This window comes from Choristoneura fumiferana, chromosome 23, assembly GCF_025370935.1.
Source record: "Choristoneura fumiferana chromosome 23, NRCan_CFum_1, whole genome shotgun sequence".
Classification (NCBI taxonomy): Eukaryota; Metazoa; Arthropoda; class Insecta; order Lepidoptera; family Tortricidae; genus Choristoneura; species Choristoneura fumiferana.
The window spans coordinates 9,299,575-9,313,566 of NC_133494.1; the positions used below are offsets into that span (position 1 = coordinate 9,299,575).

Below are 13,992 nucleotides of genomic sequence, written 5' to 3' on the forward strand. Positions count from 1 at the left end.
GCGCGGCAGGCGCGTCGGCATCGTGCAGCGCGAGGTAGTCGTGCGGGAACAGATCCTGCACGCGTTCGAGGTCCGACAACGCGCGGCGCGGCGACGCGCACACCCGCCGCCTGCCAGCCGCTGTACTGGGCCAACCGTTCGATCTGAAACAATACAAACAATTATGTTACTCGATAGAATACAAAACAAGTAGGTAAAGAACACGGTACATGATTCACTCAAATGCTTCATTAATACCATGATTGACGAAGAAAAGAACATATTTATCAAGGAACGTATCAACACTAAAAACAATAACCAACTATCTTAAAGTAGGTAACTATTACGAAAGACACGCGTCTCGTAACGCCACATATTAACAGTCATGTAAGTTATCTTCGAGTAGATTAGTATCTGCGAGTTAAAAAACAAAAAGAAAAAAAGAAAATGATGGTGTAATCTCACATCCGTCGAGCATTATCATTCATTATCCATGTTGCCTATTGAAATGTAACAATTGTAATCTAAATTCTCATCGCGTCGTACGAGCAGCGAGGTCCAGGGTGACTTCCCGGGTGCCTCACGCCGACTCCCTCAACCGTGTCCACGACAATGCTACCTTATTATAACAGGACAAAGGACCGTGAGACTCTTACCCGTCATTGTGTATAGTATCTATCTATTCAATACACTCGTAGGCACCGCTCCCAACGGGCTGTTTTAATTTTCAAGAATGTTTTGGTGAACATTAGCTTGCAATGACACCACGAGATACAAAACAGAACAATTGTTTGATACATTGCTGATTTACAGTGAAGCATATAGCTGTTGGTTGTAAGAACCTGAACCTCATTAGGGCATGGTCTCAGGTGACTCTGATTCGAATAGAGTCGTGTTCAGTGGATCGTAAAATTATGCGTTTGACTCACGGGCTACATTACACTTCGAGTTACGTGCTATCTGACTCCATTATGTTCTGAGAAGTCGTGGCGAGCTTCGCTTATCTTCGTCATATTCGTAATGCGGTGTACTTTACGATTACGAGTATGTAGCATCATCTATGTAAGGATCAAGTTTATATTAAAATAGCTGTAGTGATATCGTAAAAATTGCTGTCGATTGGCAAGTAGGTGTTTGATAGGCTACTTAGCAGTACAGTACCTATTGTCTACAATGGCATCGAATCTTAGGTTTGATGCTTTAATCGGCACGATTGTCTGCGGAATCGACTATACATAATTATTGTTATGTGCATCATGAGATGACGTGTGGCGGGTTCATACCCGCGTCTGCAGGGCTACTACGAAACTCGAAGTTCGTATCGTACCGTCCCTCTCGCTCTCGTATTAAATAGTATAAGTGTCAGAAAGATCGCACGACACGAACTTCGAGTTTCGTAGTAGCCCTGCTGATCGTCGAGTCTTTCGTTTCGATGAGCGGCTGATACTTAGTGACACCGACACCGTTACACGATCGCGATTACCCACATAACAGATAACAAAGCGTTTAATGTAAACTGCAATCAAGCCCATATTCCGAATGCTTGAATTGGATACATTGATTGCATTAAACGCTCCATCAATTAAGCAATTAAGGATATTTTTATTTTTACGTGATCAGATTTATTGTTTAATTTTTTTTGCTTCATATGCGTTAGAGTTATGTGCCTAAATTGGAACTGATTTAAGTATGCAATTGTAATTGGTAGGTATGTACATGATAGAAATATAGTTTTATTTTATAAGCTATTAGATTCCGTGTATAAAAACAGGATTTCTTGAAAAGAAATCGGTTCTAAGTAGGACTCAAGAACCTGCATAGTATTTCGTTTGTTTACTCTTCAATCATTATATGGAAGAAGCACACGCTTCACCTTATTTCTGTATAAGTACCAAGAAATCGGAGCATTACAAACGGCCAAGTACGAGTAAATGTTATCTGTGAACGTGTTACACGGAACTGCACTTTCTAACTCAAATGTTTACTTTAGAGTAAGCGGGTACGCAAGTTTTTTTAGATAACGTGTAAACTGTCCCTAAGTTTAGAGTGACTTAGATAACTCCGCGCGCGTGCGACGTCCGTGTTTATACGGGGTCTCCGCTTTTTACAAAATTATCTTTATCTTCCTCTCCATTTCCTGTTTTAGTGGGCACGCCTTCCACTTTAAATTTGCCATTAAATATAAGTAAATATACTAGTCAATATTGATATACGATACTACCAATTACGGCTTTAATGCCAGTGCCCTCATTCTGTTTATTTATAAAATCATTTTATGAGAAAATAACGAACCTCAAGGATTCTAGTTGTATTATGTTATGGCGTCGGTATAAGACCCTGAATATGTGGTTTAGGAGCAGGACTAGGTAATTGGACGTAATGCACCAACTGTGCATAAAAGCGGTCAGATAGCTTTACGTACGAGTGTGTACATACATACCCTTCACGTTTACGTAAATCGATACGTTGTTTTAATTCCACAGTCTAATACTCCCCAAGTGTTTGGGAAAAGGAGCATCACTAAGACCAGCAGGGCTACTGCGAAACTCGAAACTCGAAGTTCGCATCGTACCGTCCCTCTCGCTCTCGTATTAAATAGTATAAGTGTCAGAGGGACCGCACGACACGAACTTCGAGTTTAAGAGTTTCGTAGTAGCCCTGCAGGGTTGAGGCGTAACGATGTTCCCATACTTGCGCCCGCGTCGCGCTGCGCCACAACATACCGCATTCGTGCTTTGCTCCATTGATTAGCTGGCCTAATGAGTATGTAGATTAGGCACATGTTGCAATACCAATCAATTTGCATAGTTACAGAGGTGCAACATTATCGCAATATCTGGCCGCATGAACAGGAATTGGCCTTAATGATTTCGCACCATGTGATCAAAAACTAGTCTGCTTTTAAAAATAAAAGTGCCGCATATATTTTACGATGTTCATTATATCAAAATTGTAAACACGGCTCACAAGAATGCATTAGTAAGTGTTTTTTCCCTTCTAAACTTATCTTATTAACAGATCAGTTCTAAAAAGGGTTTCCATTTTAGCGTTAATCAAGGCGGATAATATATATCGTTAACAGGTAGTTTCGATATTTAACAATACATTAAAAGTTTGTTAAGGTTTAACAAAAGGTAAAATAAAGGTATGCCTTACCGATGCAAAAATTTTAAAATGTTTTGAATTCATGCATGCCTTATTTATGTTTACTACATAAAAGTGAATGCAAAGAATATAAATAAAGGGTTAAAGGAATAAGATGTGAGTCACAATCATTACAGTGATAAAGCAGACTCCCTGCATTATTATTAAGAAACGAGTTCATTTCACTTACAATAAACTTTCAAGGCGCATTTATTATACACAAATATTGTCTGACATCGGCTTTCAAGCAAAATTGCCTGGTGATTTTTAACGGTACTTAATAATCAATAATAAGGGTGACATTGACGTACCAAAATTCGCGAAATGTGTTAAATCTTCGTTAAATAGAGCAAGTCATACATAATCCGAAAAGGTCCAATACGCATTTGAACAATGTATTTCTTAATCTGTATGAAAATCGAAACGCTTTCGGATGGTTAACGGGACTCTGAAATATTATCCATTGATGTGTTATTTTAAGTTAAGTATCAGCATTTCGATCTGACATAAAGGTCGCTGCACAGCGTGATGCCAACGACACACTTTACCTCCTCGCATTGTTGAAAAGTGATACCAAATGAATTGCCGACTCATCCTCAGTGAAAACAAACCTCTGCGATATTGCTCAGTGATAGATAGGTACCTATTACATTTCACTTTTGTATAATATTAACCTTATTAAAAAGATGAGTTTTGTTTACGTCGCAAAGGTCAAAGAAAGTACAAATTTAACGGATACTAAAGATAGCTTGACATTTTGTAGGTAATATTTGATATTGACGATTTTACGATCATCGTGAAAGGATTACTATTTCAAGTTTTCTATTTACTCGTAAGTATACCTAAATTAATACAATTGGTAGAAGTTATTAAGTTCGCTAAAATGTTCGTGTAATATCTTGGTAGGTACTAGGTACTAAAGCAAGAACAATGAATCAGTATAGAGTAGAAAGCAAAACAATGTGCCTATATGTGCTAATTTCCGTTAGTTTGCTTAATTATCGACGTCTAGCAGTTAGAGCACATTGTTCCTGTAAGTTCTAAGAGCAGTGTTACAAAAAACTGTTCAGTTAAAATTTTCAAGTTGAAAGTTGAAAATAAGCTCTGCATTGCCTTCACCAGTTATTAAACTTCCGAATTAATCAGCTGCAATGGACCCGGAGCAGTCATAAATCAAAAAGAAAGCTGCGTTACCAAAGAAGACAGCAAGCGTGGAATTTCCGATTGGGATGATGTAGGACTGCGGTGATTCGGAATAATGCATTCTGGGCCGAACCACGCGCAGGAGATTGCGGTCATCGGCCTTCGTACAGCACTATAATATACTGTACTACCTCCTCTTCAGCATTTATTATTAACATAAGGACGAGAAAAATTACCTCACGAAATTCAACAATCTCTCAAATGAGCTGCCAAGCGCGAGATTGAGTTAAAAGCTTTGAATAAATTAAATCTAAAAAAAAAGTAATGTGCCCGTTTCATAAAGTGCCAGTTTCATATAAATAAAATAAATTGAAACCCATTGCACAGCATTGCTTCTTCTTGAAATTGGTTGTTAAAATTAAATGTTGACAGACACTATGGCGGATGCTGAGCTATAAAGTTTCAATAGCTCTGCCATCCAAGGATACTCACTTAAATAAAGACTCTTCCTACACACCCAATTTCCAACAAGTGCTTAGAAGAGACGTTACCCAGTTAATGGATTAAGATATTTATTCCATTAACTGGGTAACGTTTTTGATCTTGAGTTTTCGTTTTTGATTGCCAGTCATTTCAAGTATGGATTACCAAACCAATGCATTTGGGCGTTATTTGAGGTGTGATGATATTTACAATTATTTTGTTAATGACAGACAAACAAAGCATAGACGTATATAGACTATGCAGATCAGTTTACTTGGTCGTGATAGCCACAAGTCTTAGAAATGCTTTTGTAATCAGACTAGCCAGATGCGATTGCAAATAATTTCTGGATGGTTTCAAACTAAACAGGCGTAAGAAATAAAGTGTTGTAATAGTGTCAAAATCATACTTAGTGCGTCATATTGGTACATAGGTTAAAGGGACGTATCTATTGCCTAACAATTAAATGGCAAGCACGAAGAATACACATCATTACACATTAACAAAACCATCTCTTTTGAAAATATTCGTTTGAGTGACGGCACTCCAAATCGGGTTACGTAACGATTCTGTTAACAATGAAGCGGGCGTCAATCACGCGTTGGAGACGATTTGAAATAAGTCCACGGGAGAAAGTGGAGCCCGAGGCCGGGACGAGTTAAACTTATACCTTCGTAGCGCGGGCGCGGGTGGCGTCCCCGAAGACGCAGGCTCGCCCTCCGCTCCATTCCGACACGCAACACCGCAGCTAATCTGTCCTGGGGTCATCAAGGTTAAAACTTTGGGACTCAGTAGGTGACTGACAGTCATTTCTTTCACGACATCGGTGCGCTTATCAACGCTATTGATGCGATCAGTACCTACTTAATGAGTTACAACATCGCGCATGCAAAGGTCGGTAGCGTAGCGCCCCCGCTGTTGCTCACTTTTAAATCTTGATTTCAGAGAGTGACCACGACATAATAGCCTTTACAGTGTATAGACAGTAATTGTGGCGACAGGTCACCTCGTAGACCGCTGAACGACCGTCATGTAGTTATCAGCACGCGTTGTGTAAGCAATGATTGGTTTGATTCCAAGATACTTTAAGTTCATGCCCTAGAAAACTGAAACAGCTTTACTGAACAGCATATAAAATTCATGTGACAGTAATGAAAGGTTACTTACTGAAGCTGACACTTATTAAAGCATAAACGTATGCCAAGTAGTGATGTATTAAGTGCGAATACGTATATTCGTACAAGTATTCGGCGCACATCGACTCATTAACGAATATTCCGTTTAACATAATGATGGCATTCGTAAAGAAAATTTTCTTTTTTTGTCACGGTATTAGCGCTGGCCCTTTTCGAGCTTGTTCACACTAGCGTTTTTGCCGGCGGGTTCTCGGTGGAGCGGGAGCACGGCGTGCACGCTGCGATATTTCCGCGATTATTCGCCGCCTGCGTGCCCCCATGGCATGGTCGGGGCCGTCGGCGATCAAGCCATGTACGGTCACTAAGTAATGTTGGCGCCCACGCGGTGTAACCCGGCGGCACGCAGGTGGCGAATAATCGTGGAAAGATCGCAGCCGCAGCGTACTCGCTGCGTGCACGTCTCGTGCACGCCGCGCTCCAATAATTATTAAAAAATATTTTTTGTTCAACTCTACGTACTGTAGCCTTAGAAAGGTTTTTTTTCACGAGCTGGGAACGTCTTATCAGAAAAAAGAAACCTCCTGGGTGCCGATTTTTTAAATAGCATCTCTCGTGATAAATGTACGTCTTAATTTTAAAGATATTAAGATATTACGAGTAACTATTATTTTATGTATAGAATTGCTAACTTGGAGGTTTTTACTTTTTCTGATAAAGATTTTTATAACTATCAGTTCAGATTTTATGGAGCTTTCGCTGCGCAGATCATTTATTTCAATTTAGCTTAGCCTGGTAGTTAAAAAATGGTAGTCGCTACCTTTACTACTTACTTTAAGAGCATATAAATAATCAAACGAAACGCCAAAGACTCTTTCGGATAGAATCCAGGGATAAATAAATCTCAATACCGTTAAATATTTGATCGGCTTTGCGTCAACTTATGATGCATTATGGGCACTGCGCGGGGCCGAAGAACTACTAACTCAGGGACCCAGTGTGGTGGTGGCTTCCAAAGTTCAATTTAATAAATGACATGCACATAATCTACCATTACTCCGAGCTGCTATAATATTGAACTTTTTGCTTCACCAGTGGAACTGGAAATATGTAGTGTATCTATTCTGTAAGATACTAGGACTTAACAGGTAACTCATCAATTTCGTACTTTTCTTTATGTGTGTAATTAATGATAATCGTCGTTAATGATTGAACTAAATTCACTTCAATCGATGACTTAGCGTAGGTAACATTCAATAAAATTGATTGCGTTTTTGAAACGTTGCATTCAGCGCATCCTGTTGACTCTCCACTTTAGTGGCATTGTTGCTAAAAGGCAGCCAAGTATGCGCTGTCGGATATAAACAAAGGATATCTCTTGAAATACTATATTTTACACAAAGGTATTAAAATAGTTAAAATGTTCTATTTTTTTGTTTAAAAGTAATAAGATTGACGCAAATAAATGCTCTAAAAATGCTTTTCGTTTTACGAAATAAAATGTTCCTGTTTACTTTTACCTAAATTGAATTCGCTCGATTTTGGTTTCAGATTATATAGAATACATATACTGTTCTTGTTATAATGCTAGATAAGCATTTTCTATTTCCATGTTGGTAAATCAAAACAAGGACCCGTATATACCGTGTGTATACCGTGGTCAGTCACTACAAATCAAATCAGTGCCCAAGCCCGTTATGGCGTGCTGACATGACATCAAATTCGTCGATGGCGCCCTACTTTTCATTAGGCATAAGACATTGTTACGTAAGCCATCTTATCGTGCAGTTACAACTAAATTCGGTTGTCGACGTGCTGATAAATGGTGATGTCAGTATACTGTTACGTGTCGATGAATCAAAAATGGTCAAGATGTTTCCAATTTCGAAACATCAAACAATATCAATCAATGGCGGGTGTTCAGATGTGATTATGCTCATAGTTCACAAACTTTTTAATAATGTGATAAACATAGAAATGTTTGTTATTGTTCCCATGATTAACTAATACTTATTTACTTTTGTAACCATGTCGTAAATAACTTTCCTACTGCAAAACGACAGAAAGTAAATGGCAACACGAGTCAGGCCCCGAGCTGTTGCGGAGTGTAGTAATACAGTAATAGTGGGTATTATTACTTCCTCCTCGGGCTACCCTCTGCGTGCGCGCACAATGCCGCGCTTCCCGGAATATCCGCGGTTCAAAAGCTGCGCACGGACCGTGAACAGTTACAAATTAGTCTCCATTCCCATCAGGAAAAATAAGTAAAATTCGAGATTCTCCACATTTGTAAGTCTTAAAAAAACAATTTCAAGTTTGATTAGTCCTTTGTCTTTCATTACTTTCGTAACCAAAAAGACTTTTTTTCCAACATAAGAAGGTGACGAACATAGTAAGGCTCATGCATGGTCCACTTACTTAGGTATTTAGCTTTTACCTAATTCAATATGATGTACAATATTGATAATATACCAAAACAAAACTAGTAAACATCTTGTATAGTGAGTGGGAAGGGCACAATAAAGGGATCTCCCTCCATTCGGGTATTATTTAACCTACACTTAGACATAACAAATATTCAGCCTCTAAACCAAATAAGTCATAAAGTTAAGGTTCGAGCACTGAGGTTATTTGATAATGATAACATAAAAATATTTCAATTTAAAAAGTGAAATGATTGCACAAACATGTATGCAAATAAATTACATAAAAAATGTTCAAAAAAAATGTAGGCTGTATATCCAACCCATTAAGTTATACATAAGTAGAAAAAAAAACGGAATCATTAGCTACAAATTCGATGTGAGACGAGCCCGCGGTAGGCCGTCCACGGTCACGTAGCACTGCGCTGACGCAGGCCCGAACGTGCTAGTCTCTTCGAATCGTCCACTGTCCACGCGCCCTTTCGATGGGCACGTTTCCATATTTAAAGTTTCAAGCACAGTTTGATACTGTGAAGAAAAGCGACACTTTCTTCATCTTTTTTAGTTTAGGGGTATCACTCGGCGATGTTATTCAGTACAAAAATTTCGCGCAGCTTAAAGCAATTTGACCATTTTCGACGACTAATTTAGTATGCTGATATAAGAGTAACAAGAATTCCTCACGTATTGGGTGTTTGTCAGCAACGTCATCTTTTTTGTTACTTCATGCTCTTTGTATTCTCATCACTGACGTTCTGTTGTCCTTTGCTCATTACAAAACAATTTGGTAAGGAGGAATCGTTCTGTCACCGCAGGACGTCAACTAATGACTGCGCCATTACGCTTGCTTACGTCAGGAGGTCACTCAACTTACTGCTCAGGCACGAACTGCTACCATTTAAAATCCATCGATGCCATACAAGTAATAGTTTCCAGAGTCAAAAATAATGCTGTCAATAGAACGCATTGTTACGATATGAGAATGGCTGTAACGTAATACTTATTATCTTTTCATTTCTTCTACTCTTCATTTTGTCACTCGTCACGTAAAAGAATTTCAATAAAGATAATAAAGAACTTCATAGAATTTTGCAAGTGGTAAATATTTCCTTCGTGTTGTTCTGAGATTTTTGTATGAAGTGTAGTGGGAACCGACAGAGATGCACAATGATTCTAGTCCTATTAGAGTCCTCGATCGGCGCAGGCGCGCCAAGAAACGCTGTTCCGCGAACACAGAACAATGGTGGGTAATTTTGTAATGTCTTCTTATTACCATGCATGATGCAACGCACTTTTGTACATACATGCATGTCTCGAGAACATTTACCGACGCTTATTATATCTATAAGGTGTAGGCTATTTGAAATTTTATGCCTAATATGGAAATCGCATTTTAAACAGGACTAGTGTTCGATTCAGCATTGCAATCTAGATGAACGGATTTTTTTATAACAATAGCCTTGGAGCTGAACGATGTCAATAATCATTGGATGGTGCGTTGTTTAAATGACAGATGCCCCGCCAACCCGATGCGTTTGCCATATTTAGAAGTTCCAATTGTCCTTTATGGCGGCACATGCTGTATCGAAGGTAATTATCGTTTCTTTAATAAGTGGGGCGTGCGGGGCCGGTGGTGCGGTGGTGAGCATCACTCGCTTTTTGTCCCTGTGTGCTAATGACATGTTCTGGAAAGGCATCTTTACAACTGCTCCGTGTTTCATTACAGTCTCATCATTTACAAAAGAAGAGATTAAATAAATTAACACGTGTTTTGAAACGATAATTTCGAGAGGTTGGTACCAACACTATAATGTCAGTGTCAGCTCATTTTTTTGATGTCAGTGCCGTTCGAGACGTGTATTCGTTGCTTTTAGTTTAGAATAATGACCGTAATTTATTGCGTGGAATCTTAAAGTGGAACTGAAATAACTTCTGCGAGTAAATCAGGGTATTAATAGTTCCTTGCCACTTGTAAATAAACAAACTTGACAGTAGTGGCGCATTAACTATCCGTTTTAAGTAATTTCACGACTTTAAATGGCTTACGGGTCGCCCTTAACGATGTAGGTATATTAACATAACTTCCTTTGAATTTTTATATGCTTAGATACGCGTGATTAGATACGCTTTCGATTTAAAATAGGAGTTCTAATGAGAAGCACAATAACAATGAATTATTTATAGCTATATAAGAAGGTGATCACTGATTGATAGATATTAGTTGGGCGGGCCCTTAATAAGCATGAGCGGCTTGCTCATTTCATGCACAAAATATTGTCCTACATGGTATGGATAAATTCATTTGTACCCACATAATCTCGGGGTATTAAGGCCAACCGCAAATAAATTTTCATTGTATGTATGGCATTTAGGCTACAAGCTGGAGCCCGCACAGTTGATATCTGTCAGACCTGCAATTGCTTTCAGCCGTCATGACATGATTATTGTTAACGCCTCAATAATTTACACATTAATAAAGGGCAAGTTTTAATTGGAGAAACTTGAACTTTTTGACTTGGGACACGTTTTTGAATACCTGCCCTTTAAATTTAAGGCGGATTAATCGAACACTGGCAAGGGAATGCTATGGCAAAAGTTGGGTCTATGAATCATCAAACGAAAGAAGCAATGTCAGTAATTCAAAAGACAACTCTTATTTATGAAGATTTGTCGGCAGTTAACTAAAGGTTGCACGACCTAGGTTGTCGTTTATAAACGAATCAGATCGATGATGCGAGTGGTTCAGCTATGCGCACGATTCACCTGACGGCGGCTTGGAATCGGGGTCTGCCTAATAACTTATGTAATATGCGGTAAGGCTCAAACAAGCTGTGTTGTTACCTTACTAGATAGAACCAGGCTAATTTGCTTCGACTCGATGTTTGCCTATTCATTAAGTAATTACGTAGTATTTTTTGTATGGTCCAGGTAAAAATTGCATGTTTTGTTTAAATTTTGAATGAAAACTTTAAGCTTGTCACAGACGGGTGGGCTATGAATTGCCAGTAAAATATCAATGAATTTTAAACAATGCTGAGTGCTGTAAACTTCAAGAATTATTAAAAAAGCAGGCTTTTACTAGGTGCATACTTGAAGAGTTTAAACTTACCTACTTGTTATTCATCCTATGGCAAGTAGACGGAACATTAGCAATTGTTTTGTTACCATTGTGTATTACTTGACTTTACCGCCCATTACAATACGAATTTTAATACCATTGGAAAATTACCAGAATTTATTTTGCAGCTTACCGTCTTCCTTGTTACAAAATTGTCTCTAAAGTAAAGTTATTTTTGATTTGAGAAGTATCGTACTTGGAATTGGAAATAAAGAAGTTTTTGTTACTTATTTTATTTTTTTACATAAAACTGACCCGTGATCTGGACCTAATTAACAATGATAATATAATAAAGATAGCATTATGTTTCTGTTAATTTGGTGGCAATTTCTCTGAAATCACTGAAACTATCTGATGGACATATTGACTAACTTAAACCTATAGCTACCTAAATAGATATATTCCTCTCAAGAAAACATAATGTGGACTTAGTAAAATTTAATTAGTGTGCTAACTTTAGGTACAAGGGCTTGAATTTGTTCGTGTAAGCAATAAACCATATAATTATACGAGTAAATGCAATAACAGGACGCATGAAGCAATAGCGACACAAATCAATCACAATTGTGCTAGTAGAAAAGTGAATGAAATAAATTAATGCCGGTGGCCTTGCGAGTAAGCTTTGTAATTGAGTTTTCTATCGGCCATTCGTTGACAATACGCAACTCAATGAATAGTCGAAACTTGCTCAATTAACGTGTTCATAATTAATAAAGTCATTTGAAAAAATATTAATTAAGTACTGCAAAAAGTACTCACATGCATCGTTAAGTCCTTTGAGTGTGTAAACGCTGTAAAAATGCAAAAGTCACTAACACGAAAACATCACAGAGGGATCACGGGTCACGTCGACCCCTGTTTATAAACAAGAGAACCGGCGAAGATACGTGCGTGCGCTTGCTCGCTCTGCGCCGTGAGGACTGCGCTTGCGCTGCGCTTAGGCTCGGGTCGGGTGCGCCGGCGCCGGCCCGGCCGCCCCACGTGAACGTCCCTACACCGGCTGCGGCTGCTGCATAGGCCTCGTGTATTGCAGCTAATTTTGTACTAGATGCTCCATAATTGGAACCATAGTTTTTGTGACCTTTTGTCTGATGTGGTTGTCCTTCATAATAATAACCAAGCAAAGTCCTGTCTACTGGCTATACTGATAGTTTTTTTTAATTACTACGATATCATTGTTATAAAAAATCCGGCCAAATGTGAGCTAGGCCACGCGCAGTACAGGGTTTTCCATAATAATGGTAATGCGGCATATATTCAATATCAAGTAAAGCCTACTTACCTACTATAGGTTGTGATAGATTTACTTGGAAATCCGTTCTATATGTACCACCATCCTTTTTTTCTGATTGTTCAAGCTTACGGCTTAGTGTGTAGTGAAGGGACCACTCGCCTCTGACAAAAATTAGCACCTTGAAGCCTAATATTTTGCAACGGGAACCTGAATTCAAAAATTATACAGTAGAAAGCTTTCTAAGTTTTTGAAAGATCTATCTAACGATACCTCACTCTTTAGGCTTAGAAAGATGAGATACTTAACGTGTATATTCGTAGGTAGAGTCAATCACGATGTATAAATGTATAAGTAAATGCAGTTTTTCTTGTTACTATATATAATCGATGACATGGTTCCTAAGAACAGATCTTCGTATAAGTTATAGTTTCAGACTTTTCCATACTGACCGATATAAATGTTACACCCTGTAAGTATATTTATGCAAAATCACAGCTTTCTTGCACTGACAGTATCTACTAAGCCATGCCGCGGACGGACGGATGGTCGTGGCGAAACTATAAAAGTTCCCTGTAAAACTAAGCAATCCAAATAATTTTAGATGAAAATTACGTTAGATATTTGATACCTATCTATTTTTCTTGAACTTTGGGTGGTTTGTTGGTTGCACTAAATTGGAAAATAGCAGTTTACGACTCATGGTAACTAGCACATCCTTTTTGTTTCGGCGCACTAGAGCGCATAAAACACCGGAGTCAACAACATAATAAATAAATAGGTCCTTAAAAGAGAACGATGTAACAAATTAACAAAGGTAAAAGCAAACAGTAAAAGTACGCCTCGAGCTTTTTCCAACAATGACTCGATTATTTATGTATGACAGTACAAAGTATTGCAGTAGCAAATATCTTTCGGAAATATCAGACAAATGATCGTACTACAAAAATAAACCAGTTAAACGAAAAGATTTTGCCTATAAGTGACGGTTAAAACAATATGAAATATAATCTGTTGGTAATAGTAGGTCATCGTTCTTTGCGAATGACAAAAGGCATATAAATCATTTGTGCAACGTATCAATGGAGCAACAAATGTGAGGGGAGTATATTTAGTAAAAATATTCGTGAGTTCAGTGGAGCGCATGTCGAGACAGTGGCAGTAAGCGATATACTAAAATATATTGCATACGGAGATAGCAGATTTGCCCGTGGCGCGAAGTGGAGTATGTCACACATATCAAGCGGTCAATCACAGATAGCCGCATTCATAACACAAGACCTCACGCCACGATCAACTAGATTTGTTTCTTTAGATTACTAAACAACATTGGCCAAC

The 13,992-nt window shown here is 38.4% G+C and overlaps 2 protein-coding genes across 2 annotated transcripts in view; both read right to left on the reverse strand.

The window, feature by feature from the left end:
• Window positions 1–13,992, reverse strand: part of LOC141441220 (uncharacterized) — a 215,571-nt gene that overhangs the window by 51,666 nt on the left and 149,913 nt on the right. The window lies entirely within an intron of this gene.
• Window positions 1–13,992, reverse strand: part of LOC141441134 (uncharacterized) — a 109,001-nt gene that overhangs the window by 1,348 nt on the left and 93,661 nt on the right. Inside the window, exon 3 of the mRNA XM_074105820.1 lies at window positions 3–143. Coding sequence (XP_073961921.1) covers window positions 3–143 — 141 coding nt within the window. The remainder of the gene's footprint in view (window positions 1–2; window positions 144–13,992) is intronic.